The sequence below is a fragment of the Vidua chalybeata genome, chromosome 8 (genome assembly GCF_026979565.1).
Source record: "Vidua chalybeata isolate OUT-0048 chromosome 8, bVidCha1 merged haplotype, whole genome shotgun sequence".
Taxonomy (NCBI): Eukaryota; Metazoa; Chordata; class Aves; order Passeriformes; family Viduidae; genus Vidua; species Vidua chalybeata.
The window spans coordinates 15,723,294-15,749,976 of NC_071537.1; the positions used below are offsets into that span (position 1 = coordinate 15,723,294).

General features: G+C 36.6%; 1 protein-coding gene across 2 annotated transcripts; it reads left to right on the top strand.

The window, feature by feature from the left end:
• The first annotated feature begins 127 nt into the window (after positions 1 to 127).
• Positions 128 to 26,683, top strand: MARCHF5 (membrane associated ring-CH-type finger 5). Of its 2 annotated transcripts, none has more exons than XM_053948789.1 (6): positions 128 to 407; positions 15,143 to 15,345; positions 19,236 to 19,336; positions 22,510 to 22,693; positions 23,123 to 23,289; positions 24,455 to 26,683. In XM_053948789.1, the coding sequence occupies exons 1-6, from the start codon at positions 364 to 366 to the stop codon at positions 24,569 to 24,571; spliced, it is 816 nt and encodes a 271-aa protein (XP_053804764.1). In that variant the 5' UTR covers positions 128 to 363; the 3' UTR covers positions 24,572 to 26,683. The 2 variants fall into 2 exon arrangements, with proteins under 2 accessions (XP_053804764.1, XP_053804763.1); XM_053948788.1 differs by having other exon boundaries at positions 129 to 407; positions 19,206 to 19,336.

Consider the following 26,683-nt stretch of genomic DNA (forward strand, 5'->3'; position numbering starts at 1 on the left):
CAGCTCCCAGCGGCGGCAGGACTGCGGCGGGATCGCGGCGGGACTACGGCAAGACTACAGCTCCCGGCGCTCCGGGCACGAGCTCGCGCTCTGCCCTTGGCGCAGGCGCGCTGCGGGGCCGGGCGGCGGTGACGGCGGCGCGGTTGTGTTCAGCGCTCGCCGCCTCTCCCCGCGGCGGCCCGGGCGCTCCGTCCTGTCCCGGCCACCGGCCCTGCGCCGCGTCCCGCCTGCCGAAGGAGGGGCCGTCCCGCGGAAGGGCGGATTTGCCGCCTTCCCGTTCGCTCCTCTTTCTCCGCCGCCGCACGCGTGACGCCTTTGTCAGGCTCCGGGCCCTCGGCTGGGCCCGCTCCTCCGCCCGGGGCCATGGCCGAGCAGACGGGCTTGGCGCTGCCGCAGACCATGGACAGGTACGGGGAGGGAACGTTCGGGCTGGGCCTGTGAGCCCCCCGCGGGGGGTTTGGGGCCGGTGTCGCGGGTCCGGTTTCATTTTTTGCCTTGGTGGCCGGACAGAAGTTGTGCGAGCGCTGTCGTGAAGCAGCGCAAGGTACCGCGGGCAGCTGAGGGGCGAGGAGGGATCGCTCCCGCAGCCCTCGGCCGCAGGAGGTGAGGGTGTGCCTGAGCTGGGACAGGCTCTGGGGCAGCCGGGGGCTGCAGTCCCTGTCCCTGGGTCTAGGGGAGCCTCTGGGTAGGGAACGCACTGACGTGCACGTAAAGTGAGGCACCAAAAGATGACCTAAGCTTAGCCGGCCTTGTGTGTTTTGGTGCTGGTTTTATGATCTGAAGAAAGCCTACAATTGCTTTCTAGAGCGTTCTTAAAAATTACAACCTTAGAAGTATTATGACTTAAGCATCTTTCCTCGTCTATAATTGCTAACTTCTAAATTCTGGTTATTATACTTGTTTTCTCTATGTGCTTTTATTTAAATATGTAGCACTTTCACCCTGTTCCACTTAGCACTTCAGATTCCTTAAGTGTAATTTTGACTCATCCAGGAAGCCCTTGCAACCTATTCCTACAAACAATAAACCACATTCACAGCATGTTATTGCAGGAGTTGTAATAGCCTGGCATCTCAGAAGGTGGGGATCCACAAGCAGTCAGGCTTCTGTTGATGAACCTGTCAAGTTTTTATCATAAGTTTTCATCAAAAAGAACCCTTTCCAAGTCGCCTTTAAGGGAAGAGTATTTAATGAAATACAGCCTGTCATAAGGCAGGTGATGGAAATACAAACTATGGAAGGCAGGGATAGAACTTGTGCAGCCTGGAAGGTGGGAATGAGAAGTTCCAGTTTGATATAGAAAGAAGATAAAAGTGATTCGCGGAGGGAAAGTTTTAGTTCTAGAAAAACTGAAAAAGTAAGAGATGACAAAAGGATGATTTATGTTATAAAAGTATTACTGAATCAACTCCTCTTAAGCTAAAAAAAAAAAAAAAACACACAACAAACTTTCATCTACATCCTGAATTTTGAAGTCCAGTAATACATATTTAGAGTTCTAGGAACCATAATACTGAGTAGATGCCCTGATGCCCATGGCTATTGTATCACACTCTGAAGTCCTAGTTCACCCTATTGGGAAATGGCTGTGAGGTTGTGTTTATAATCTTTGTTGTGACCCACTGTTAAATTAAATAGTTAATAAAAAAAAAAAAAAAGGAAATTAGTTACCTGGTTGCCAAACCAGTTTACTGTTCTTCAGTTGTTACCTGTAATAGAGATGTGGGTTTTGATGTGCATTTAATCTTGTATCCTTTCAAGTTTGTGACATTATAATTTGTGTCTCTGGCTCTTTTCTAAGACTTTTTCTAGTATACTTGGAGTAGCTTGATATGTAAAACAATTGGACAGCGTCTCTGATTTCCTTAATAACAAGGACAGCAGGGAAAGAATTTGAAGTACCTGAGTAGCATGAAAGGAGGTATGAAGAGAGGCTGGAGCTTTCATATAAGAATTCCTTTGGATCATTATAGGAAACTTTAGAAACAGGAGTGTCACAAGGGATGAATATAGTAGTAAGAAGGAACCAAGTATTTAGGATTTTAATTTCATTCAGAGCGTAGCACAACATCAATAGAAGGATTTTGGACTAACCAAGACCTCAAAATGCAGTTGGTATAAATAATTTTTCTGCTTTGTATTTGGTTTATGGAGCAGGGTTACATTTGAATAAAGAGATTTTTATGCATCTGATGTTTCTGAAGGTTGTACATAACTGTGGTCATGTTGTTGGTAGTGGTGATCAAGATAAGCCTTCAGTATTTCATCCTAAGGGACATACATCATGGTTAAATTATCTGTGGGGATTCTGAGGAATGGAAATACTTCTTCTGTCCTGTTATCTTTTTTGCTCATGACAGATATTTGTTTTCCTCAATGATAAAATATATGCAAAATCTTTAGTTGCTAATGATTATAGCTAAACACAAAGTGCATACTTTAAAATAAAATACAGATCTTTTAGTGAAGATGATTTTCATTTGGATTCTAATAGTTAAGGAGGGGAAAAAGAAGGGTTTTCTTCTGTTTCCAGTACCTAGATCATGACTGAGAGTGGTGACATGCATCAAGAATTGCTGCAGATCTGAGTGCATGCACTCAGTGCATGCTTTGTATACAAGGGTCAGAGCTCCGAGAGCAAGTTCTTTAATTCTCTGCTTGTGAGAGGGAACAGCTGGATTCTTCTCTTGACTCTTAGATTCTGTACCTGTATATATAAATCTATATAGCAGGTTTATTTCCTTAATAAAGTTGGATTTCTCCAGTGCAGGGACTGGATTTATCCAGTGCAGATAGCATCATTACATTGTTGCCTGGGATTCATCCTTCTTTGATGTGTTTTGTGCTCCACCCTTTATTTGTCTGCATGATTTCAGTCTAGGAAGCAATCCACGGATTTATAACAAAGAAGGTAAATAGCTGTTAAGATGTAAGGAGTCAGTTACTCAAAATTTCTACCTAAGGATTTTATACTTACCTGAAGGATTCACTGTAGCATAAATACAAGAGGCATGACTGTGAAGTGACACTACATTGTGGATTGTCTCATTTGCAGCATTTAGGAAACTAATCCATATGATTGGCATCATCTTTTCTAGCCTCAAAATTGGAATTTCCATCCCTCTTGTAATTTTTTTCTTCTCTTTCATGTTCATATAGTAGTTCCAGATAATAATTATTAAGATAATGTCCTTTTCTGCAAGCAGAAATCTTTTTAATCTGTGGTGAAACCCCATATTTCTGGAGTAATGTGTACACTTTTAAGGCAGGTATTAGTAATCTGACTAAATGGTGAGATTTTATTATTTCATTATTTTAATGCCTTTGTTCTTGTTTAATGCATAAATTACAGAATTATAGTAATCTTCAATAAAACTTGAAATTATGTGGCAATTGGTTTTTTATGTGCTGTTAATGTGAGCTGTAATGCTAAAATGTACTCATATTTTTAAGCTTTATTCTCTTGACTTCTGTTGAATTACGTGTGGATTACTCTTGCAGTTGGTTATGCCAGCGCTTCAGAATGCTAGGGTTGTTTTTCAAAGCATATCCTGTGCTAGTGATTAATGGTATTTCATATACTATCCAAATTAAAGACAGCTGCTCTCTTCTTTCCATACATTTGCCACCATGGTCACCATTGCTTTCTGTTACTTCAGTCTTCAGAGATGTTAGTCAACACTTGATGGATAATCTGTTGAAGGCTTGTCCAGGTACATGCTGAAGAATTAACATAGTGATAATTTTAGCATGGCTTTGTTTTTGAATTAGCATTCTTAATTTTCTGACTGGGTGGTAATTGCTCAGTTGTGGTCAGTATCCGTGATAAAAACTAGAGCAAGATGATGTGACTTTAAGTCTCTACCCTTGCCATTCCCTATTGAAAGGAGACAAGAGAGCTGAAATTGCAGGTAGACTTTAAAAGCAATTAAACAATAAATTGTAGTTTGCTTAAGAAATTACTTTTACTATCAAGAGGGGAGTACTGTTGCAATTAAATTTTCTCTTTTCCATATCATTGATTTATTGGAAAAATGCAGTTGTAGTTCAAAAATTGCAAAATAGCATTGGATTTTCTATTTCAGTTTTTTGAACTGTCATCTGATTCCATAGTAATTTTCTTTTCTTTTTTTTTTTTTTTTCCCAAGTAAAAAGTGCAGGCATTGATTTAGTTTTATTTGCACAATTAACTGTTGATACTTTAATAAGCTAATACATGGTTTTGGATTAAGACCCTAATGCTACAACCTCAACAGTGTAATTAGTGCAGTGTGATCCTTGATTAAAAGTGTTTTTTCTGAACATCTTAGACTTGTGCTGTATGTTGTGCTCTGATTTCTCTCACTCATGGAAGTTGACACACAAGTAACTCTTTGTAGGAGTGGAGTTCACCCAGATAAGATATGCAGAGTAATAAGCAACATAAATCACAATACAGGATTTATGTATTATCTTTATTTTTCACAGAATGCCATCTCTGCAGTTACTCAGTCTGTTTGTGTTACTCGTACTGATTAAGCATGTCTCTCTTCCTTGTCCTACCTCAAGTAATTATTTTCTTTCTTCACAACAGAGTTAAACTCTTTAGAGAGAGGTCTTCTTAACTTCTGGTTGAAGTCTGTCATTGTCTAGAAGTACCTGGCTTTCTGTTCTTCTTGAGAGTAGGTTATTCATGCTCAGAAGGAAAGGGTGTGTAAGAGTAGAGAATGGACTGTGCTGGATTAATCTCTACCAAGGAAACAAGGGGTTTGTTTTTCCCTGTCCTTAGCCTAACTATTTGGAAGTTGATGTTGATACAGGATGGAAAAAGCAAAATCACACATATCTTGGAGAGTGGGTTTCAAGAAAGAAAGTTTGAAACAATAATAGCTTTATAATAGCTTGGCTTTCTCATTACTGCTTCATCCCAGGTACATCCCTTTAGTATTTTGCTTCACTTTATCGTGAACGTTCTATGTAGATTGACTTCTTCCTGTGTCTTACCAGTAAAGATGATTAGTGGAGACTTACTGCAGACCTGTGCACTGCCTTTTGCCCATGTGAAATATGCAAGTGTCAGCATGTTATTTATAAACTATCTTAACCTTTTGACTGTTGTCTAATGTATTTATTTTTCTGTCTTTGATGTTTGCTTTCATATGCTTAGGAACAAATGTACGTCTTTCAGTCACTGCTTAACAATTAACTTCTACCTGCAGACAGCAGATAATTATTCTGATAGATAACTATTTAAGTGTGAAGAAACTCCTGAGAAACAACTTACAAATTTTTGTACTCAAATTCTTGGCATCCCGTGTGTTATGAAGGCACTCAGATAATATTTTCATTTGTTACATTCACTTTTTCTAAAAAGGCTATACAAACTCCTGTTTATTGATCTCTTCCATGTAGAAGTGTTCAGACTCTGTAATACTGCTTAAAGCTCTAATGGTTTCCTTTGCTGTAGTGTCTTTAAGTGCTCACTGAAGTGGAAACTTCTGACAGTTTATGCAAATGTGTTGAATAAATATATGTATAATAATTTACAGACAAATATCAGAAAGGTTAAGGTATCAATTTTGGAACAACTTTTAAAAGTAATATTTAAAGTGGTAATGAATATGCCAGCTGTTATGGCCTTTCTGCATTGTGCAGAGGGTGGAAAATTCCTGATGTGAAAATAAGTGCTTTCTAATGAACATTTTTGTTTTCCCCTGAGCAGCAGAATGGGCCAAGTACTAGATTTTTATAGGATGTAAATACCTACCTTTATCAAAAGAATGTGTGACTTGCTCATGCTTTTACTGGCATTTGTCATTTACCCCAAGTAGCAAATTCATAGCCAGTGCAAAAGAATAAGAGGACTCAGTCTGGAGTGATTAAGGCAAACTGCTTCTGGCTGATGTTTCTAAAGAAACTGTTGAGATTACATTTGGTGAAGGGGCTGCAGCACATGACTTACTTGAAAAAGCTAGAGGGAGCTAAGCCTGTCTGAAGAAAGGATGGCTTGGGAGGTCTGATAACCTTCTACATCCCAAGGAGGTTGTTCAGAAGACTGACTGTGGAGGTTCCTGGCAGGATGATGAGAATCAACTGTAAATATGAACAGAGAAGTTTTCAGCATGTGGGGATGGGAGTGATGCAGTTGAGCTTGGGAACAAGTTGCCCAGTGCAGACGTGGATCTCAGCCCATGGGGCTTTTCAGGACCCAGCTGGAGAACGTTCTGCAGACTGGTCTGAATTTGGTGTTGCTTCTGTCTTGGGCAGGAGGTCTGACAAGATATCCTGTGGTCCCTTCCAAGCTGTAATTCTGTGATACCGAGTCTAGATGCAATCCCAGTTTAAGGGAAAACAGCACCATCTCATTTGCACTGCATAACTTAAACATACTGTGCCAATAGGGAGGTACAGTCCACTGACACCTTCTAGCAAATCTGCACTTGGTCTTTTTTAGCACCAGCTCTGAAATTTGTACCTAAAAGTTAATTTCCTCTCTAGTTGGACTGGGAATTTGCTTTTTTTCTCTTAAGAATTTTTGCTCCTGTCATGTTAATGCTAATATGAATGCATTTTGTCAAAAATTTTGAACACTGAATGGAAGTGCTTATGCTCAGGATTTTTGTGTCAGTGGTTCTGGGGGAAGGATTAGACACTTCCTGTCTAAGACTACTGTAGGATAAGAAAACTTACAATCAAAATGTCCATTTCCAAATGCTGCTTAAAAAAAATTGCACTGAAGTTGTATTAAATCAGGGGCTAGCTGTTCATTTGTTTCTAAGTTAACATAAAAATTAAACTGGCCTGCTATATAATAGTTTCCCCTATAACAAGTAAATACCAGTTGATTTAAGGGCTAACCAGGGAATCCTTGTATGTGCTTATATTTGGAAACAACTTTCACAGAAGCAAACTTTTTAGGTAAGTGTTAATGTTTCTAGGTTTTCAGGTGATTGCTTATGGAAAGTATGGACTGTTTAGTGTTCTCAGTTTATGTATCTGCCTCTTTCCTCCTATGACCATGCAGCTCTTCTTCAATATGTACGTAGTAAAAGAAATTGCTAAAACAGTGGGAAGATGGTAAATAAAAAAGTTGTCATGGACAAGAGGGGCTGGCATTCAGTGGTATTTTTTTAAGCCATGTTGATATAATTAATTATTTCTTCACATTCTAGAAAAAAGACAAGAACCTGTATTTTAAACCTGCAATGTGGTCATTATGTACCTTCCAGATCTCTTCTCATTTGTTTCTTCTAAGTGCTTCCTGGAATGTGAATATTTTTGTTTAGAAGTGGATATTTTTTATTGCCCTAAAATGTGCCAACATTTAGTTAGCTTTCTGTGAGGGATGTAATTACAGAAGACCATGTGCAGGGTGCTTGTGACTGTTCTACTGGTGAGTCATGCAGTCACTTCCACAGCTTGTCGAGGAGAGTTACTTAATGTTATCATCAGACACCTTGCAATTTTGTTCACATTTATTCAGAGTAAAGACATTTCCAAATTTTCAATGTCTGCCACATTTGATAAGTGGTTTTTGTTGTTCTTGAGGTATTAACATCCCAAGAATTCATCTTGTGGACATTTAAAAATTTTGGTAATTTTTAGGTCAGAAATTGTTCCAATTTTTATTATTAGGATTATATAAGACGATTGATTTAAGTAGAGCTTTTTGGTTTGTTCTCTTATCCTGTAAATTTTCTGTGAAAAAATAGAAATTGTAAACTGAGAATAACTTGAGTAATAGTATTTGTCATAAATTCTTGAGCTCAAAGAAGTTTGCTTGCTTTGGAGTCTTCTACTTTTTGCAGTTGGAGGACTACAGTTCTATTTTTTTTTCTCCTCTTTTCTTTGGAAGAACACAACAGTAAGATTGCTTACCCTGTATGATCAGTTTAACCATGAAACTCTAGGAATACATTTTAAGAAAATCAAACTTCTATTTCACAAGTACTTTCCCTAAAAATTGAATGTAAAGCAAGGAACCATGTTTGGTTTCTGACAGATGTCTATGCTAATGTATTACTTTTGTAACTAAAGCTACTGTGCCTAAAGATTCATTTGTACTTCTGCATTAACTGACACTGGGAAATGGCTGCAGGAGCTTGAGCTCACAAGATACAGACTCAGTGAATAATTTTGTGTTTCTTATCATTTGCTTATCACAGCTACAGCTTAATGTCAAGATGGTTACAGTTTTAAGCAAGTCAAACTTGGTCTATTCTCTATATAGGTCACTCCTGATATTTGTAGCATCTGTTGTCTACTCTGTACATGCACCACGAATACCAGTATCAGTATTTTTCTGATGCAACTCCCTTCCCCTTTCCCCCAGTGCAAAATAACATTGTTGGTTAATAGAAACTGCATATCTTTGTCTTCATTTGGTGTCTGGTCATCGTAGAGGTAATTAATAAGTAATTAAGATGCTTAAAGTCACATTCAAGGAAGTAACTTTAAATAGCCTCTAATGCATAATTTCCTAGTTGCTTCACATCTCTTCTGTGTTTGTGATTATTGACAGATTTGTCAAACAAGGCATGAGAAAATGTTTTCCCTGTATCATATCATATGCTATCTCCATTATAAAAAAATCCATTAATTTTTTAAAGCATTAACTTAATGCTATTAGAATTCTTCACTGTTTGCTATGTATGTACTTGACTATGTGTCAACTTTCTGTTCAAAGCATTGTTTCCATTTTGGAAGTAAATAGTTATGTGTATGTGGTTCTTTGTTTAGGTTTTGTTTAGTTGGTTTTTCTTTTTCCACTTAGTTTTAGTCACTTTTGTTTTTCTTCCTAAGATGGTAAGAATCAGTGTTATCTACCCCCAGCAGGCACTCAGTAGCTTTTATTGTTAGTTGTAGGCCAAGCTGCTAATATACATTAGTAAGAGTTCAGTTAGGAATACGTATATTTTAGTAATAAAGTGCTTATTGAATGAGCAGTAGTTTTTCCTGATTTGTCTTTTGTACACATCTAGAAGGGCCCTATTCTCCCTCCCTCACTTAGAAAATAAAACAAATGTTTCTAACATCAAAATTCATTGCATATTTAGAAGCTGATAGCAAGGGCACTGAGCTTTGGTGATTTCTTAGCTTTTCCTTTTGAAAAAGTAAGAGTATGGTAATACTAAAGCCTTTAAGATAAATGAATTTTGAAAACTTTGTAAAAGGAACATGTCTGAATAACTGGTTGCAAAAGTTTAATTTTTCCAGAATGAAAGCTAATTTTTTTACTGACAGTATAGATTTTGGCAAACTAGAGACCAAAACCCAACAAGATAGCTAGATCTGAGGAGAGATTCCTTATTCTAACCTGGCTAGAACAAAGACCATAAAAAATAAGGCCAAATTTAAGCACAATAGATGATGCCTGGCAGTCAAAGGTTTAATTTTATACACAAGCTAGAAAGCAGCCAGCAGGATTCAGTGAACTGTCCTTTCCTCATATCTCTGCCTTTATATAGTGCAGTGAACTCAAGTGTAAAATATTTCCCCTTGATTTAAGCTGTAATTAAGAATATAATAAAGCTTGAATTGAACTTCGGATAATCAGTAGATCTTTCTGGTGCACTTTCTCGTTAATTATTCTATGGGGTTTTAATGTGTTTGTTTACTGAGTTTTAGTTATCCACATGCTTCTGTTAAAAGCTTTTAAAAATCTAGTTTATACTATGTCATCCTGAGGTTAGAGGAAGTCAGAACCTATATATAAATACCACTTCTGTATGTTCATACCAACGTTAGCTTGATTTTCTGTACTTGAGCTGTTTCTATTGAAAGCTTTGCTTTTGTGGTAAAGTGTAGTTACTGTTATGTCTAGATTCTTAACTGTGTCTCCTTTACTCAGCTTTGCAGGCTATCTTTGATGACTAGGCAGAGCAGAATTGGGTATAAGGTCAGATGACTTTCAGGACTTCCTTTGAGTATTTTAGACTTTGTTTCAAGGTGACAACATGTTTTCTAGCTGAGTGATACAGGCTGACATATGGCTGCTATGCCATGCTGCCTTAAAAGCATCCACTAAAGTCCCCAAGGAACATCTAAGACTGCTATTTTTGCACCAGTGTCTGTTCTTCACTCAGTGTGTGAGTTTTTCCCTTGTGAGTTTTTCCTTTTAGGATAGTGTAAGGGTGTTTTGAGTTTCATAGGTGGGTTTTGGATTGAAGATTGAAGTATTTTCCACTGTGTTGGCCAGGAAAATATTGGAGAAAGAGCAATGTTCCATCCCACAGGTGGGTTCTCTTCTGTGAAGCATGACATAAGCTAACATTTCTTGGGTTAATGGTATTCCTTTGTAGCCTTTATCAGGGGTTGGTAGGCTAGGCTTGCATTCTCTCATGAGCAGGCAGTGTCCCTCTAGCACAAGATCCTATTGCTGCTGGTTCTGCACACTCAGGAAAGGGAAATGCTTAGTGGTAGCATTTGCAATGAGGTGTTCCTCTTGCTTTTTGAGAGAACAGTTTGCTGTCCTCTACTAAAATTCCAGCCAACTCCAAAGCAGCCTAATGCCACTAGGTAACTCCATTTTTCTGACATCCTAGTCTTCCAACTTAAACATGATCTTGTAGTACTTAGAGTGATCTAAGTTGTTTAGATTCAGCTTTGATGATGAATAGTGATAAGCTTTACACTAAACTTGCCAGATTGCAAGTTTAGTGTAAAGCTTATCACTATTCATCATCAAAGCTATTTTATCTGTCGACATAGACTATGCATAAAAAGCTGTTATAGAAGCTCATGAAAAATTGCCTCTTCCAAACAGCAGACTTGTGGGTCATCCTTTAGAACAGTGCCTTTTAATGGCTAGTTATTGGAACTCTTTCAGTCATTTCTTTCAAGTTACCTTTTCACCCCTCACTGGTTCTCTGTGTTGTTGTTGCTATCAGTTATGTTTCAGCCTTTTCACGTTCTTCTTTTTGGATGTGAAATTCAATGCAATAAGCAGCTCAGACACCTTGTGCTTAGCAGGACAATCAGGCTTTACTCTTGCAGTAAGATATCAACAAATTCCTACCACTTTAGGGAAAAGAGCTTTATGATGTGAGAAATGAAGAAAATTTCTTGTTTTATGAAGGAACTGTAATGAGAGGAAAATTGTATTTCTATCTCATGATTCCAGAGTGTGTCATGCATGTTCAAATTTGCATTTCCCACGGTAAGAGTTAGGTCTAAAAGTCAAGTAGAGCTTTCTTTTCTGAGAAGTTTTCTGATTTTGCTAACCATTCCTATTTGTATGCCACTGAACATAAGGGGGAAAATTCCAAGATGTTTCCATTCCCATTTCAGTACTGAATATTTGAAACCAGATCATAAAACAGCTGTACTGTCCCAGTCTAGCAAGTCATCTTCCATTAAGTGTTGTGGATACAAGGATATCTGCTGGGCTTATGGGGCTTTAGAAGTTTTTACAAACCTTTTACTAGTGTGTATAGAGAATCAACATACTGCTTTTAAATTACTTTTTTGTATTACTTTGCACAGTCACGCCTGCTTGAAAACAAAACTGTTTCATGATGGATTCAGCTTTCACAAATTGAGTCAGATTTGATTTAAATAACATGAATTAGATACTGTCTTCCCTTCCATCTAAGACTGGTTTTGGAAAAAAGTAACCTTTAGAAGGGGTATAGCTTACTAAAAAGGAGAGCAGTCTAGATGTGTCTAATACTGGAGGTCTTAGGGATGTGTTGGAGCTGTAGCTCCAGCCAGGTTCCAGAGAGAGCAGGCTCCTTACTGGTAAGAAACTTGTGGTTTGGAGGAACCTGGTTTTAGGCAGGCCTTGGCTTCTTAGTCGTGTAACATTTGGAGTATAGGATCTCTAATCTTCAGTACAACTTTCTCCCCATCTGCTTTTTTCTTAACACAAGCAATGCCTTGAAAAGAGTTTGTCTAGAGAAAGAAATAGATGCAAAAAATGCTTTATTCATAGCGTCAGAATAGAATTTTTGAGACTGGAAAGCTTAATCTGCTGGGGAGCTGAATCTAAGAGGCATTTGCAGCCTTATATTCAGAGCTGCAATAGTGATATTAGTCTGGAGTTTTGTATGTTTTGTTTTGATTTTTTTTTTTTAGCCAAGGAAGTGTGGAAAAATACATTAGTGTTATTGATTTGGCTATGTAGAAAGTCATCAAGGAAAAAGGTTCGAGTTTCTATCAGAAACAATGCTTTGTTCCACCTTTTCAGCCCTTTCTATTTCAGGTTATCTGAGTAGCAACCTGATTCAGTGGTAAGAATCAAGGTCATATTTTATTCAGTACAAGAAAATGGAAAATCTGGCAAGAGCCTAGATAGCTGTTTTGAAATGGTTTTATTTAGTCCTTTCTGCTACAGCTGCTGTCAATGGAAAGAGATAAAGCTGATGACAGTATACCGGGAATTTACTGTTCATTATTCATGACTTGCTAAAGGTTTAAGTCTGTGAAGGATTTTGTTATTAATTTAATAGGTCTTTCAGGTTTTCAGGTATGATTGGCTGGCAAGAAATTGGATGAAGCAATTAAAGAAAAGATGCATATTATTTGACTTACTAACCTTGACAGAGAACTTGAGAACAGAATTTAATCTATAACCATTGTCATGGACAAATTCACTAGTTAAAATTGCAGTGTAGCAAGATTATGTTTATGCTAAAATCTGTCATTATTTGAATAAACTCTAGACTTATATTTTGTGATGGTATCCTCAGACCTAACTAGCTCTGTTGTGAAGCCTTTAATTTATAAATAAAAATCTGAATTAAAAATTTTAGAGCAGTTGTAGACTTAAATAGGATGTGGAATGAGTGAGTGAATGTTTACCTGTAATGTAGAAAAAACCTTCTGACGAGGAACAATTATCAGTACTGTTGTATAGTATTATTTGCTCTTAAAGTAAATTTGAGGATTATTAATGTAAATAAAAATCAATGGACAATGCCAGAACTTGTATTTCGTAAGAACTTGATATTGGGTGCAATGAACCAAAATACCAGCCATACTTTGTAATCCTTACAAGTCTTAGTTGTGGTCTGAGCATTTTCATCCAGATCCTTACTAACTTGTGACTTGTCTGTCTTTGCTCCTCCTGTTTAGGAAGGTTAATGTGTCCTTTCATTTGGGACTGCAGTAGGTGCACATTGGGAGCATCAAGGCAAAAAGAAGGGTGGTGTTGCAGGAGTGAATAGCATGACAGTTTTGATACAAACCAGTGTGGGGAAGGACAGAAAAAAGCCACGTCAGACTTTGATTTTACCTTCCCATTAAGATGAATGGAAGAAACTACAGTTTGATTCCAGATGTCAGACATCAACTGAAAAGCTCTAGTTTTAGACCACCACAGTTTAAATTTACATCTCTACCTACTATAATGCGTTCTGTACTTACCACTGCACGTGTGGACATTGCAGGTTCATTTTATGGATTGTTCAATATTAAATTGAGCAATTTCTCTCCAGTCTTCCCTGGAATCTGAATCTCAAATTGTATTCCCTTTTACAAGTATGCTAGTAATAAATTGCTACATGTTGCCTTCTGCTCTGACACAATTGCAACTTTTTCAGCAAATTCTACTACTGTAGATATTAAAAAGATTTAGTGCTTTAAAGAATGTCTTGCAAGTACTTTTTAGGCACAGTCATTTCTATTACAAAAGCATGGGTATTCTTCTGTAAAGGAACACTTTCAATTTACAAATAGAACACTATCCAAAATAGTGAAGTCTTAAAAGCAAAGCTGTTAGACAACAATATTTTTCATTTCTTGAAGTTGGAGCCTGACAAAATTAAATTTCCCATTGCAGATTCCCCCTTCTTTTTTCTCAAATAGGAGTTAAACAAAAGCAAAAGTGAGAGGAAAAAGCATCATGAACTACTGTAACATCCTGGCATAGAATCCACAATCATTATTCTCAAATAATAAAATTATTTTGTTTATGAGCATCAGAGCATTTCTCAGTTTCTTCTTCCTCAGTTACTGTCTGTTACTTGTTACACATAAGAAACCTTTCAGTGTTTTGTCTTAATGATGTTACCCAAGTTGTTAAGAGAACAAAACTTCATCATCAAAATTGTGATAATTGTGATGTTAAACTTCAGTTCGGTCAGTGTCTAATTAGATTGTGTCTTGGTAGCTAAATTATAGGGAGGTTGTTGCTGTGCTCCTTTATAAGGGTGTAACTATGATTGTAGTGGCTTGCATAAAATATTTTTTAAAAATCAAACCATTATAAATATATATATAAGTTTATAGTAATATTCTTATATTGATAGACTCTGGTTTATTCTGTAAATTTCAATATCTTCATTATGGGAATTAGCAAATTGTTTCACATTAAAAATTACTGGCTGAACATATCTGATATTTTCCTAGTTTAGATCCATATTTTGCTTTCTTTTATAAGTTGGCCAAAAGTCTGGCCTAATCTTCAGACCAGATAACTTATCTGGGAATTCCTGGTTCTGTGCTCACTTCAGGTGAGGTTGTATACACTGTCAGTCTTGTGTTTTCTCCTTACATAATTAATATATTTGAATTTTTATGTCCACATAATTGTCCAAAGCAGAAATTTCCTTCTCTATTGGTCCAATAGTATTCTTGAAGTATTTTGTAACTTAATTTATATTATACAAAGTCAACTTGTTTGAACTAAATACTTCATCTTTTCAAAGAGACCAAATGAATTTGATATAATTGCTTAGAGTTTTTTGTGATATATTGTATCATTTGTGTTGTTTTACCATTTAAGTGGATTTGACTTAGTTTCCAAAGTAACGGACTACAGTATTGATCTTTTATTTTTAAAATTAAAAAAACTTACCAAAATGTTGTAGAAGGAGATGATAAAACATTAAAAAATATGGATTTTCCATATGTTGAATTATTCAAAGATTGGACTATAGTCTCAATGCTTTTTAATCATAAATTATCTAAAAGTTTAATTAATAATTCAGAATGTGTAAAGCAGTTGTTTAGCTATCTGAAAAATTATGTTTATTATGTTGACTTTATAGCAAAACTCTGGTACAAAATACTTACACTTCTGGTGATTAAGAGTGAAGTAATAACCATCATCTCCTCTAGATGCACATTTTCTTAAGCTGTATGCTTTCACATCTGAATGTTTATTTTAAGCATGTAAAAGTAGCAGAAAATATCTTTTTTTTTTTTCTTCCTGTGATTACAGAAGCTGCTGGGTTTGTTTTGCTACCGATGAGGATGATCGGACAGCAGAGTGGGTGAGACCCTGCAGGTGCAGGGGCTCCACCAAATGGGTGCATCAGACTTGTCTGCAGCGCTGGGTGGATGAAAAGCAAAGAGGAAACAGTACTGCTAGAGTTGCTTGTCCTCAGTGCAATGCAGAATATTTAATAGTATTTCCAAAGCTAGGTAAGATACAGATAATTTAAATTGTTGCTTATTTATTTGTTCTTGCTTTCTTTTTTTTTCCTTTCTTGTGCTTGGAGCACCCTTTCTGTTGGAAACTTGTCTATTCCCTTTTCCAGGCAGAAAGAAATAACTTTATATTCTGCTTGCATCCTATTTGGTGGCTTAGTTAAATACCTTCTAAAAGTTTTGGATGTATTCCACTTAGGTATATAGATAAATCTTGCCATTGATCTGTAATTATTTCCTGGCTAATGGGATTATTTTTCTTGTTGAGCAGAAGGTGACTTCTTTCAGCAGTTGCCACACAGCAAATAAACACATCCTTTTTTTGACTCAGCTTGCAGAGACACTTATCAGAAGAAATTCAGAGGAGAATTTCCTAAGAAGCACGTGATATTACTAGAAAAACACTTTCACTTTGGTCAGGAGGTGTTTCTGAGGCAATATTGCCCTGTAATCAAGAAGCAGAATATTTATGATTGCTAGGTATTGCTCTAGCTCTGTTTGTCAAGGTGAAAAAAAAGTTGGACATGGTCTTCCAGAGTTTCTTACTTGAGTAGCCAAGTAGGATAATGCACAGTATGTTGCATGTATTTAAATTAGCAGTGCTTGCTGTTATTTCAGCCCTCGTTTGCCCATGTGTTCTATGGGATATATTAAGCAAATCAAGGAAGTGAAATGTTGCCATGGAAACTTAAATTTTGTTTAAAAGTAAAACTGCTTGTTATAGAAGTGGTGATGTAGCAATTGAGTGCAGGCATTTAGAGGATTTTAAAGAAGATTTTTTTAAAGCATCTTATTTCTGTAATAAAAGAGCTGAAAATAACTCACTGCCAATTCTTTGGGACGGGACCTCTTTCTTATTAGCTTAAGGGCTGACGAAATTAAAGTGTCAGGGGAATTTTGAGTGATGATATTTACTTCCATGATAGAACACTGAGTAATAGGAAAGAAAAGATACACAACAGTACTGCATTGTTGATATAAAAAAAGACATAAACCAGTATGAAACTTACTACAAATTATTCATATAACAACTGCAATTTGGCTTTGCTGAATCGGGTAACTCTCCATCATAAAGAAGGTATCAAATGATAACATTTAGCATTGGCTTTGAGAAGAAAACTGGGTTTTCATCTGGACACAGAATGCATCACAAAACTTGTGACTGTTTGAAATTCTTGTTTGTATCTTGACTGATGAAACTGTAATGTGAGATGCATTTGCATTTTATTTTGACAATGGCAAAAAGGGGTAACAACTATAATTTGGACAGGATACATTAACATAACAGGCATTTTAATTTGTTCCTGCAATTCGTGGCATACTGTATTTGAAAGCTTAGATTCCAACATTCCTGGATTCTGAAGCTGGCCTAAAATTTTTGCATGAGGTTGTTAAGCTCTTGGCATGCAGGTATGTGAGACTCCCTTCATGTATTTTGATATATTTTTCCTAATAATACCATCTTTTTCCATTTTTAAAGATAAGGGCATAAAAATTCAGACTTGTATAAGAGTACACAAGACATCAATAGTAGAGCAGGGAAATTAATCTGGGTTCATGGAACATCAGTCATGACCTTGAAGTGCCTTAAACAAGTGAGCCAGTCTTGCCCTTTTGTAACTCCTTCTAGTAACCCAAAGCTGTTATAGCACAATTCAACTACAAGTCAATCAAGGTCACACCAGGCAGACTAAGCACAGTAAGAATTTTCCAAGAAGCCTTGCTAGTGGCCCTATTTTGCAGCAGGTGTCTTTTGAAGACAATATTAGTCATACCCTTCCTGAGCCATCACAGTTCAGAAACTTATTTACTTTAAGAGTTCCCTAATGCACTGCTGGAAACTTTTTTTTTCTAAAAATTCTGTGAAAGGATACCCCCAACATAAATTTTAATTTATAATTATAGTTTAGAAGTAATATCAACTTGAGGAGACATCAGTGAATATAAATAACAGCGGGTGTTACTAGTTCAAAACAACCTCTCATGAAACATCTCAAAATCATAATTCCATTTTAGATTTGATAGTGCCTATCAGTTCTGGTGATTGGTGGTAATTATGTTCCTATGAGCTGTTTTCTGCTCTTTTGAGAACTTTCACTAAAATGAAAAATAAATATTGTTACCACTTTGAAAGTAATTAAAGTATCTCTTAGATAATTATTTCAGTTTAATAAAAAGAAAACAGTTTGGCAGAAAAAGTTCTTTAAAGCATGATACAATTTTCAAAATGAAAAATATTTTTGTTTCTTATTTCCTTCTTTAATTTGGGTATCAGTGATATTTATTTTCCTGTTTATTTTCCTGTTTCTTCCTCAGTACCACCTTAAAAAGCAAAACCAGTTTTGTCCTTCTTTCTCACTACTTACTTCTTAAGGGCTAATTAAAAGATTTTTTCAATAATTTTTTCCTAGTATGTTCTCAAGATTCAATACCTGATTCTCTAGCCAAGTTTCTCTTAATGATTAGTATCAGTAGGTGAAATTTATTCATACCTGTGTTACAAGGCAACCTTCAGTATCATTTGAGTCTCCTGTCTTCAAACATGTTTTCAAAATGGTACAACCAAACAAATTTTTCAGTGACTCTGGGAAACAGTCAAGATGTGTAAACTACTGTGCATTTAGTACTTGCAGTTATGACCTTGTTGCTACTTCCAGCATACTGATAGACATCCCAGCACCTTCTTAAGTGTGTTCTGGAAAGTCAAACACAACTGTTAAGAGTTGAACTGGATGTTCCTGTTGCTTTTTTTCCACCAGCTGACTTGAGCTGAGTAGAACTGGGGTTTTTGAAATCATTCACAATAGAGCTGTTCTCTAGAAAAATAAGAACTAAGTCATGAAACGGGAGTCACAATTTTGTCACTGTGGGTAAAATTTGAGAGACATGGAGGATTAGTTACTTGAGGAATGCCTGTAGGCTGGTTTTGAGAATTGTCACTGATTTTTGGTAGGAAAAAGTAGGAGGGAGCTCACAGGAACTGTTCATGCATATGAGCTGTGGGAGGACAGACTGTATGTAGAATTTGTTGACAAATACAAAATAATGCAGATTATGGTGATGGTGGTTTTCACTTCCATATATACATTTCAGTGTTCTGGCTTTTGCTTCACTCATGCTCTTGCAGTTCCTCAAAGAAAAGATGCAGGCATTGCCCTTGTTTACCTCACCAAAGGTAGTCAGGGTATTTATTGTCTTGCCCTGTGTAAGTCTGGAAAGTGCAGTTGTACATAGACAGAACAATGAACCTATTCATGTGTTGTTGTCAAAGGCACTGAATAACCTGAATAGGAGTGTTTTTTCCTCCAGTGTTTTGAGAGGTGATCCTTTAAACATATTGAAGGCAGCCTTTTCCAGTGGAAGGACTCTTTTGTATTAACTGTGCTACTTTTTACTACATAGCAGGATGGTTTAGTGACAGAATTTTCAGGTGAAGCTGTCAAAGATAAGGACATGAAGTACATTACAACAAATGGGTATTTTTTCCTTTAGAAAACTAAAATATCTAACAAATAAAAAAGGCACTAAGCCTAAAGTGGTTTCTACAAAAGAACAATTCTTACTCAACACAAAGGAAGCTAATCTGTGGGTAAATTAGTGCTTTAAGCAGTGTATCAATCTCCTAGAAAGATTATGTGGTAAATTAAATGGTAGGTAGGCAGAAGTTACAAGTTTAGCTTAATAGCTTTTAATTGTATATTCTCACTTAAACAGCACGTGTGGTATGTCAGACTTTTACTTTGCCTCGTTTGTTCTTTCTTACTGGTGATTGATGCTGACTTTTCTACAGTATGCTTTTATCTGTGTGTATCTATATATATCTATCTTGAAACCTTACTTTTCCTTTATCATAGGTCCAGTTGTTTACGTTTTGGATCTTGCAGATCGCCTGATCTCAAAGGCATGTCCCTTTGCTGCAGCTGGTATAATGGTGGGCTCTATATACTGGACAGCCGTTACGTACGGAGCGGTGACGGTCATGCAGGTACACACATCTTCCCTCTTCCTGCCACCTCTGAAAGCAAAAGTCAATTCAGACTCCTCTTTCCTTGGCTTAAAGCATGCTTAGCTGCTTTCAGTGTAGTTACCAGTGAATTCAAGATGGTTTTTCACATTTAACTGGTCATAGTTTATAACTGCAAGTATGCCTGTTCGGGCATGGTTCAGTCTGCAGCTAACAAAATCCACTACTGTTCTAGCTGGCTGCCCTGTGTATGGCAGACTGGTGAACCCAATTTGTTCTCATGGGAAAGGTGCCATTACCACCTAGCTACCAATAATGAGTAACTCTTCAGTAAAGACATGAGATATAATCTTTTACTTAGTGAAAAGCTTTGCTAGTAACATTCAAAGGGTTGAAATTGAAACATGGTAAATTATTTTCTGGATAATGTGATTTTTAAAAAATTGTATAAAGGAAAATACATGCTTTGAATGATGCAATTCATTCATAAACAAGAAATGCAAAACACTGCAGATTAATGTTTTAATTACTTCAGACTGTATGATTAGTTGAAAGGGGAAAAATAGTTCTCCTGCTTGTTCTTGTGAACTTGCTATTAAATAGAAAAGTAATGTTGACAGGTGGTACACTATTAACTATGGAAAGACTTGTTCATGGCAATCCTAGTTCAACCACAAGACCAGAATTTTCAGAGATTGTACAATCAGAAGCACTTTCATCAATCACCCTTTTAGTTGTTGATTCTTATATCGAGTCTAAAACTTGTGTTTTGCCTGAAATCATAAAAGTATTTCTGATGCTAATTCAGCTGTAGATAGAATTAACAAAGTTAATAAATGCTCCTTTACACAGTTCTAATCTTAAATATACAACCTGGTTCTTCTCTCATAAGTCATTTGGCACCAGTTCTTGGGATGTGTGGTACTGCCCTGCCCTGCAGGTCACTCCCTGTCAAGATGGTGTGCTGTTTTGGTTCAGTTTCTATGTGATCTATGTGATCTGAAAGCAGAAATGGAGCCCAAATGAGTGGTTGCAGTTTCCCTGTACCAGTGTGGCCAAGGGTTGGGCAGCTGCCTAGGTGATGTGTAATGGCTTTCAATACCACCTGCATTCCAGTGGATGAGTCTGTGTATTACAGAGTGGTGCAATTAAGTATTTTTTCACTGGATATTTTCTTCTTGTGGCTCCAACAGGAGCATTACAACCATGTGTAATACTACAGAGAGATTTTGGAAATGCACCAATTCTTTACTCCTTGTTCACTGCTACACTGAGCTCTTTTTCTGTAGGAAATTGTGACCTTTTTAGCTGCCCTAGAACTCCACAGCCAGATGGAAAAATAAATGCTTTGTTCTGAAGTTGTTTTACTTTTGAAGTGAGGATCTGTCTAAACATTAGTTTAGGCAGCTGGTCAAATGCCAGGTATGAAGAATTTGCTAATTTCATGATTTAGTGTTTTGATTGTATGGATGGCATGCTGGGCAAGACAATAATTTAGTTTTGCTTGTAGAGGAGGAGATTGAGCGGGTAGTAGAAGGGAAACTGTTCCACCCCTTTTGCCACCCCAACCTTGCTAGGTTTAATACAGTTTTTCCCCTGATGCATTTCAGACTCCATTTCTTTAGTTGAAGGGCCGGAGAGAAGCACAGAGGCTATTTTTAGACCTCAGGTGCAGAAAAATAAATACAGAATTGACATTGTGGTAGCTAAGTCAGTAACAAGTCAGATGGAGTTACTGAAAGCAGAGAAATACAGTAATCTAAAGCAGAAAGAGACAAGGTACTGAGGCATTTTTTGATGGGTAATGACTGTAAGGAGAAAAAGGGTAGTGTCAGACTTCACAGCTTGAGTAGAAGATACAGAAGAAGCTGGAAGACAATGCTGAATGTTTTTTCAGGAATAATCTTTTGGCAGCGACAATATTGATTATGCCTATTTTTAGAGGCTGTGGTATAGAACATAACTTCCTGTTCTAGAGGTGTAACATGGAATGCTTTTCAGAGCAAGGCAAAATTGTTTGAAGGTACTGTGGTACATTACTGTAGCTTCTTCTCTGTGTCCTACCTATTCCAGAAGTATTGGTTTTGTTATTTTCCTTTTTTAAAATTTTGCTGTTGTTTCATGTTCTTACCTCCTAATTCTAATTTTTGTGCAATTGAAGACTTGATAAGTTACTGTACTTGTCGGGAAAACAAGAAGTCAATGAAAACACATCAGAAAATCCAGTGCCTGACAAACATAATTATTATTTTAGTGTTTTTAGTCCTCCCAGATTCTTACAGGAAAAGTAATGAAAGAGCGTGTTCTTCCTGGAAGCAATTCAAGGACTGTATTAGCATTTATACTACTTAAATTGTGACAAATCTAGAGGATATCTACCACTCTAATATAATTTTTTATCCTCAGTCCTATTAGATTTATTTAAATTTAAAACAATGTACTTTTTAGAAGACATAAGGCACCATTCTGTTACAGTTTTAACATGTGCATTTTATAAATGGAAAAACTTGATTTATTTTTTTACATGTCAGAAGAAAAGTGTAGACACAGCAGTAATAATGATCCTTTAAAATCCTTGAACTAACTACATTTGAAAATAAGGTACAATAACATACATATGCTGTTATTTCCACTACAGTTGAAAATTATGTTCATCTTCCTGCATTGTCCAGAGAAACAATAGTTAAATACTGTGATCTCTGTTATGTAAGGTATTCCTAAAAACCATAAAATTTAGATAAAAACATCCTGAGGTACCTACTATCAATTTATCCTTTGAACAGTGGTATCTGATCAGTTACTGAGTCTAGAATTAATTGTTTTAAAACTGTAAATTCTTAAATGCATTTTGGAAAGCCTGCTGTATTATTAGTGTTTCAGATGTTTAGGCTTTTATTTACACAGAAACACATGAAACCTTTCATGAGATGGTAGGGAATTCTGTTACAGCTCTCTGCAAGATTAATGATTTGCAGAATAGAGCTGGTAGCTCACCTGCTTTATGCTCCATAAGCAACCAGGATACAAAGATAAAACTGTAAATTAGGTAAAACAGTGTTCCTTTTTCTTTAACTTAAAAACATGTGGGCAGCTTCAAACAAACTCAACTTTTTAAATTACATTTTTGTTCATTTGTACATTGTAACATTGTTGTGGCCTTTGTTTTGTTTCTCAACTATATGCATATTTTTTAGGTTGTGGGTCACAAAGAAGGTCTTGATGTGATGGAGAGAGCTGATCCTTTATTCCTTTTGATTGGCCTTCCCACTATCCCAGTCATGCTAATACTGGGCAAGATGATCCGTTGGGAGGACTATGTGCTCAGACTGTGGCGCAAATACTCTAATAAGCTACAAATTTTGAACAGCATATTTCCAGGTAATGTGATTACATTCAAAAAGGAAATGCCAAGATTGAATTTCTGCCTTTAGGAGATGGGGATAGGCAAGTAGTTTTTGCTATTTTTAAGTAGAGGTGATTAACACTATCCCTCTATTTCATGTTCATTCTGTATAGATTGTGTTTGTATGTATGTCCAGAGAAGGGTGGGGCAGGAGTAGCAGGAATATGGTTTCAGTTCAGGCTTTAGTAACAAAACAAGCTCCTAAAATTCATGGGTCTTACTTGAAAGTCAAACTGCAGTCTTTTAATGGAAACAGAATATTCTCTGAGAAGAGACATGGTTCTCAAAAAGTAGTTGGGCTATAGATTGGTAGTGGAGTGAGCAGTGGGCAGTAATGTACTTTCTGTGCTCTTTTTTGAGGCAGTGGCTGTGTAACCTTTTCTTCCCCATTCTAATCCCTTTAGGCATTGGATGTCCTGTTCCTCGTATCCCAGCAGAGGCCAACCCTTTGGCAGATCACGTCTCTGCCACACGTATTCTGTGTGGAGCTCTAGTTTTCCCTACTATTGCCACAATAGTTGGCAAGCTGATGTTCAGCAGTGTTAACTCAAATTTGCAAAGGACAATCTTGGTAAGATTCAATACTCTTTGTTTCATAAATTATTATAATACAGGAATATGAAGAGTTGTGAAGGAGGGAGGCAAAGGAAAAAGGAACCTAAACTGATCTGGAATTTTAAGAGCAGCATTTGATTAAAGGAAGAGGATTTTTAGGGTTGCCTGTCTTAGCAGTGGACAAACATCATGTGTGTGAAAGACTGTCTTTATGACTTTCATGACAAGTTCATGACAAGGATGAAAGTTTTATGTGGCACTGTAGTAGGCAGACCTTAGCAGTAATTAAGGCTGACAATGAAGATGAGGAGCCAGCATCTTCTAAGAACAGTCCCTGTAAGGGAAGACTGGGATTTATATTATAAACCTTTCAAAATTAGCTTTTACTGATTTTGAGAAAAACCCTTCGTTTCTTATTTTAATAAGGAGAGGAAAATTAACTCTCCATAGAATTCAAATGGAGAGGGAATGAATGACAATCTCTTCCTTTGTGAATAACCTCTCTGGTTGCAGCCTTTCAAGGACAAGTCCACTGAGTTTGGTAATATGGAATCCCTGCTCATCTGTCACCACAGCCCATTTTCAATTCCTGCATGTTTATGCATCCCTCTCTTTTATACAGAACAAACAGTGATACTGCAAATGTTCATGCAGACTAAAATCTTCTTGGGTGTCTCATTTTGAAGACTTGGGATAAACATATTGTAAAGCTTTCTAGAGGGAAAAATAGTTTGTTTTACAAAAATAGATTTTATTTTACTCCACTTTTGGCAAGTGCCATTTTTCACAGTCTAGTTATAGAATGGTTATCAGTACTATTCCTTGTGCCTTGTATAGTATACATTCAGAGAAGGGAGGAAAGCAGATACATATCTGCATTTTCTTTGTTCTTGAAATAAGATTTTGATTTTTAAAATTTAGAATACTGGTGAGACTTCCAAGGAAATAAAAGCTTCTATAGATTCAATCTGTAATCCCTTTAACTAACATTTACGTCTGTCATAGTGCATTGTGACAGAAAACTTTGAGATACTCATTTGGAACTGTACTAATTAGTTAATCTTTAGAAGAAAATACCATATGTTTAGAAAACAAATCTTCTCTGACTGAAAATTTTTAAGAACATTTGCAGTGATATGGCACTGAACTGTGCAGGTTTTCAAAATATCTTTTTATTTCAGGGTGGAATTGCTTTTGTTGCTATAAAAGGAGCTTTTAAGGTTTACTTCAAGCAGCAGCAATATTTGCGCCAAGCTCACCGCAAAATTTTAAATTATCCTGAACAAGAAGGAGCGTAAAGCTGTAACCTCCAGATGTCACAGAGTCTCACCTAACAGGTTTCCATGTTGTGTTGGTTCCATTGTTATTGCACAGTAGTGGAAAATTGTGATAAGTTGCTGCTCCTCTATTTTTTTTTCTTTAAATACAATAAAGCACTGTCTTGTGGCAGGGTAAATCCTTTCAGCAGGTAAATCCTTTCCACTGAACCTGAGAATGTGATTTGGCTTTCATTATATTTTGGGTATTTCTGTTGGGCAATAGGCTTTTGAATTATTTTCTTTAAGCCAATATACTGAATGGAAAAAAAATCAACTACAGAACATTTTAAGTGTAGTTAGGTAGGCTATATCCAAATGTCTTTTCTATAGGTGTTTTTGTACCCATGCTGTCATTCAGTTTAGCATTTCACACAATGGAGGGAGATTGTTTTAGAAGGGGAATGTGAGTCATTACCAAGGAGAGATAATTTTCCTTGGGTTTTGCTGGTATCAAACGGGGAGTGTGAAATACCCAAATGACAGAGAAAGCAGAAGATGATCACTCTCTACAGGACTTGTATGTCAGCTTTAACCACCTAAGTATTAGTTGTTAAAATCAGCATGGCTTTCAGGTGACTATTTTATTACTGGTAATTTTCAGTGTCCTGTTGTATCTTCTGCAGTGCCGCGTGTCATTTTCTCATGGCTTTACTGGTTTGTAACTGGTGCTGGATAGCATTTTTTCCTCCACAGTAAAATAATTACAAGGGGGAAATAAATTTCAGTTGCTTATTTTGTAGTTAAGTATTACAGACTTGTTTAGTTTCCATATTCCTTTATGTTGTGCAAATACCCACAGAAAACCTGTGAGAACACAGCATTGAACACTAAAGCTCCATTTGAACTGACAGAGCAGGCCATCCCCTGAAGCATCCAGACCTGAGTGTGTAACTCAGCTGTGCTCAGGACTAGGCTCTCCTGCTCTAGTGGAAGTGCTGGCTGCAAGGGGCTGACACTACACTTTGGATACCTGAGCTGAGCATCCTGCCAGCAGGGTACTTGGCTTAAGGTAACTTGGCTCCATTTTGTAAAGCACTGAGGATCAATCTTAAATGTGTAATAAAGTTTATTTAGACAGTAAGCTTTACTGTTCCCATATGTCTAAAGTAGTCAGCTGAGGGAGACATTAGCACTTCCATTATTTGATGTATTTCTAAACCTAATTTCAACAGATGTTGACTGTTTTGTGAAGTTAAATTCTGACAAACATAATATGGCCATTGCATATTCATACCAGACCTAATCTGGATTTCATATTTGAAGTTCTTTCTTAAGACCAATTTCTTTGTTTTTCTCCAAGTTTTTTCTTGTTTATATTAATATGTCAAATGCATGAAGAATAGCTTAAAAAATCTTTTGAGTGGATTTTTTCATAAGTAAATATTTCTTTTCATCAGAAATGAAGTAAATGCAGAATGGACTTCCTATTTGACTGCAATAATGTATGTTAGGAGAAATTCAAAGTAAGGTACCTTTTCTATAGTATGTTTATCTTAATTACCAAGATGTAATATTTTAAAACTGTACAAAAGTGTATATAAAGGTCAATTAGTATTAAAAACCTATACAGGTGTTAAAAATTATACACTCAATCAATATCAAATACTTTTGAGGCTCTTGCTGCAATGGAAGAACTACTATAACCTTGTAAGTCTGCTGATTATATTTGTCTTAGTGAGCTCACTTTTATATAAAACCTAAACTGAGTAGCAGCCTCTGAAAGTTGCTACACTCTGTAAGATAGTCTTGAAACAATATAGTATGTATTTCTTACAGAATTCCTCGTTTCAAGAAAACAGCTTTTCAGTGGTCTTCACTGTATATATTTCCAAACAATTTATTACTGTTTTTTAAAGTCTCATGGAGAAAATTGAATGATGCAAATTAGTGGGTTTGAAACTTGTTTAATGGGAAAGGTCATTGTCTCCTCTGGAAGTTAAAGCTATTGTAAAAATACAATTATAAAATACTGTATGGACTGTAAGATGATTTCACATGAGTGGTTAAAGGTCATTACTCTGTAAATCTTGTTTTTAAGTATTGAAAATTGTAGTTATGTTGAATTAGGTTGAATAAATATTTTTTACACTC

What these genes read in the sequence shown, in the direction of transcription:
- MARCHF5 (XM_053948788.1), top strand. Translation starts at nt 364, where the DNA reads ATGGCCGAGCAGACGGGCTTGGCGCTGCCGCAGACCATGGACAG. An exon ending in CTGCCGCAGACCATGGACAG is followed by an intron (nt 408 to 15,142) that starts GTACGGGGAGGG and finishes CTGTGATTACAG; the next exon opens with AAGCTGCTGGGTTTGTTTTG. An exon ending in AATAGTATTTCCAAAGCTAG is followed by an intron (nt 15,346 to 19,205) that starts GTAAGATACAGA and finishes CCTTTATCATAG; the next exon opens with GTCCAGTTGTTTACGTTTTG.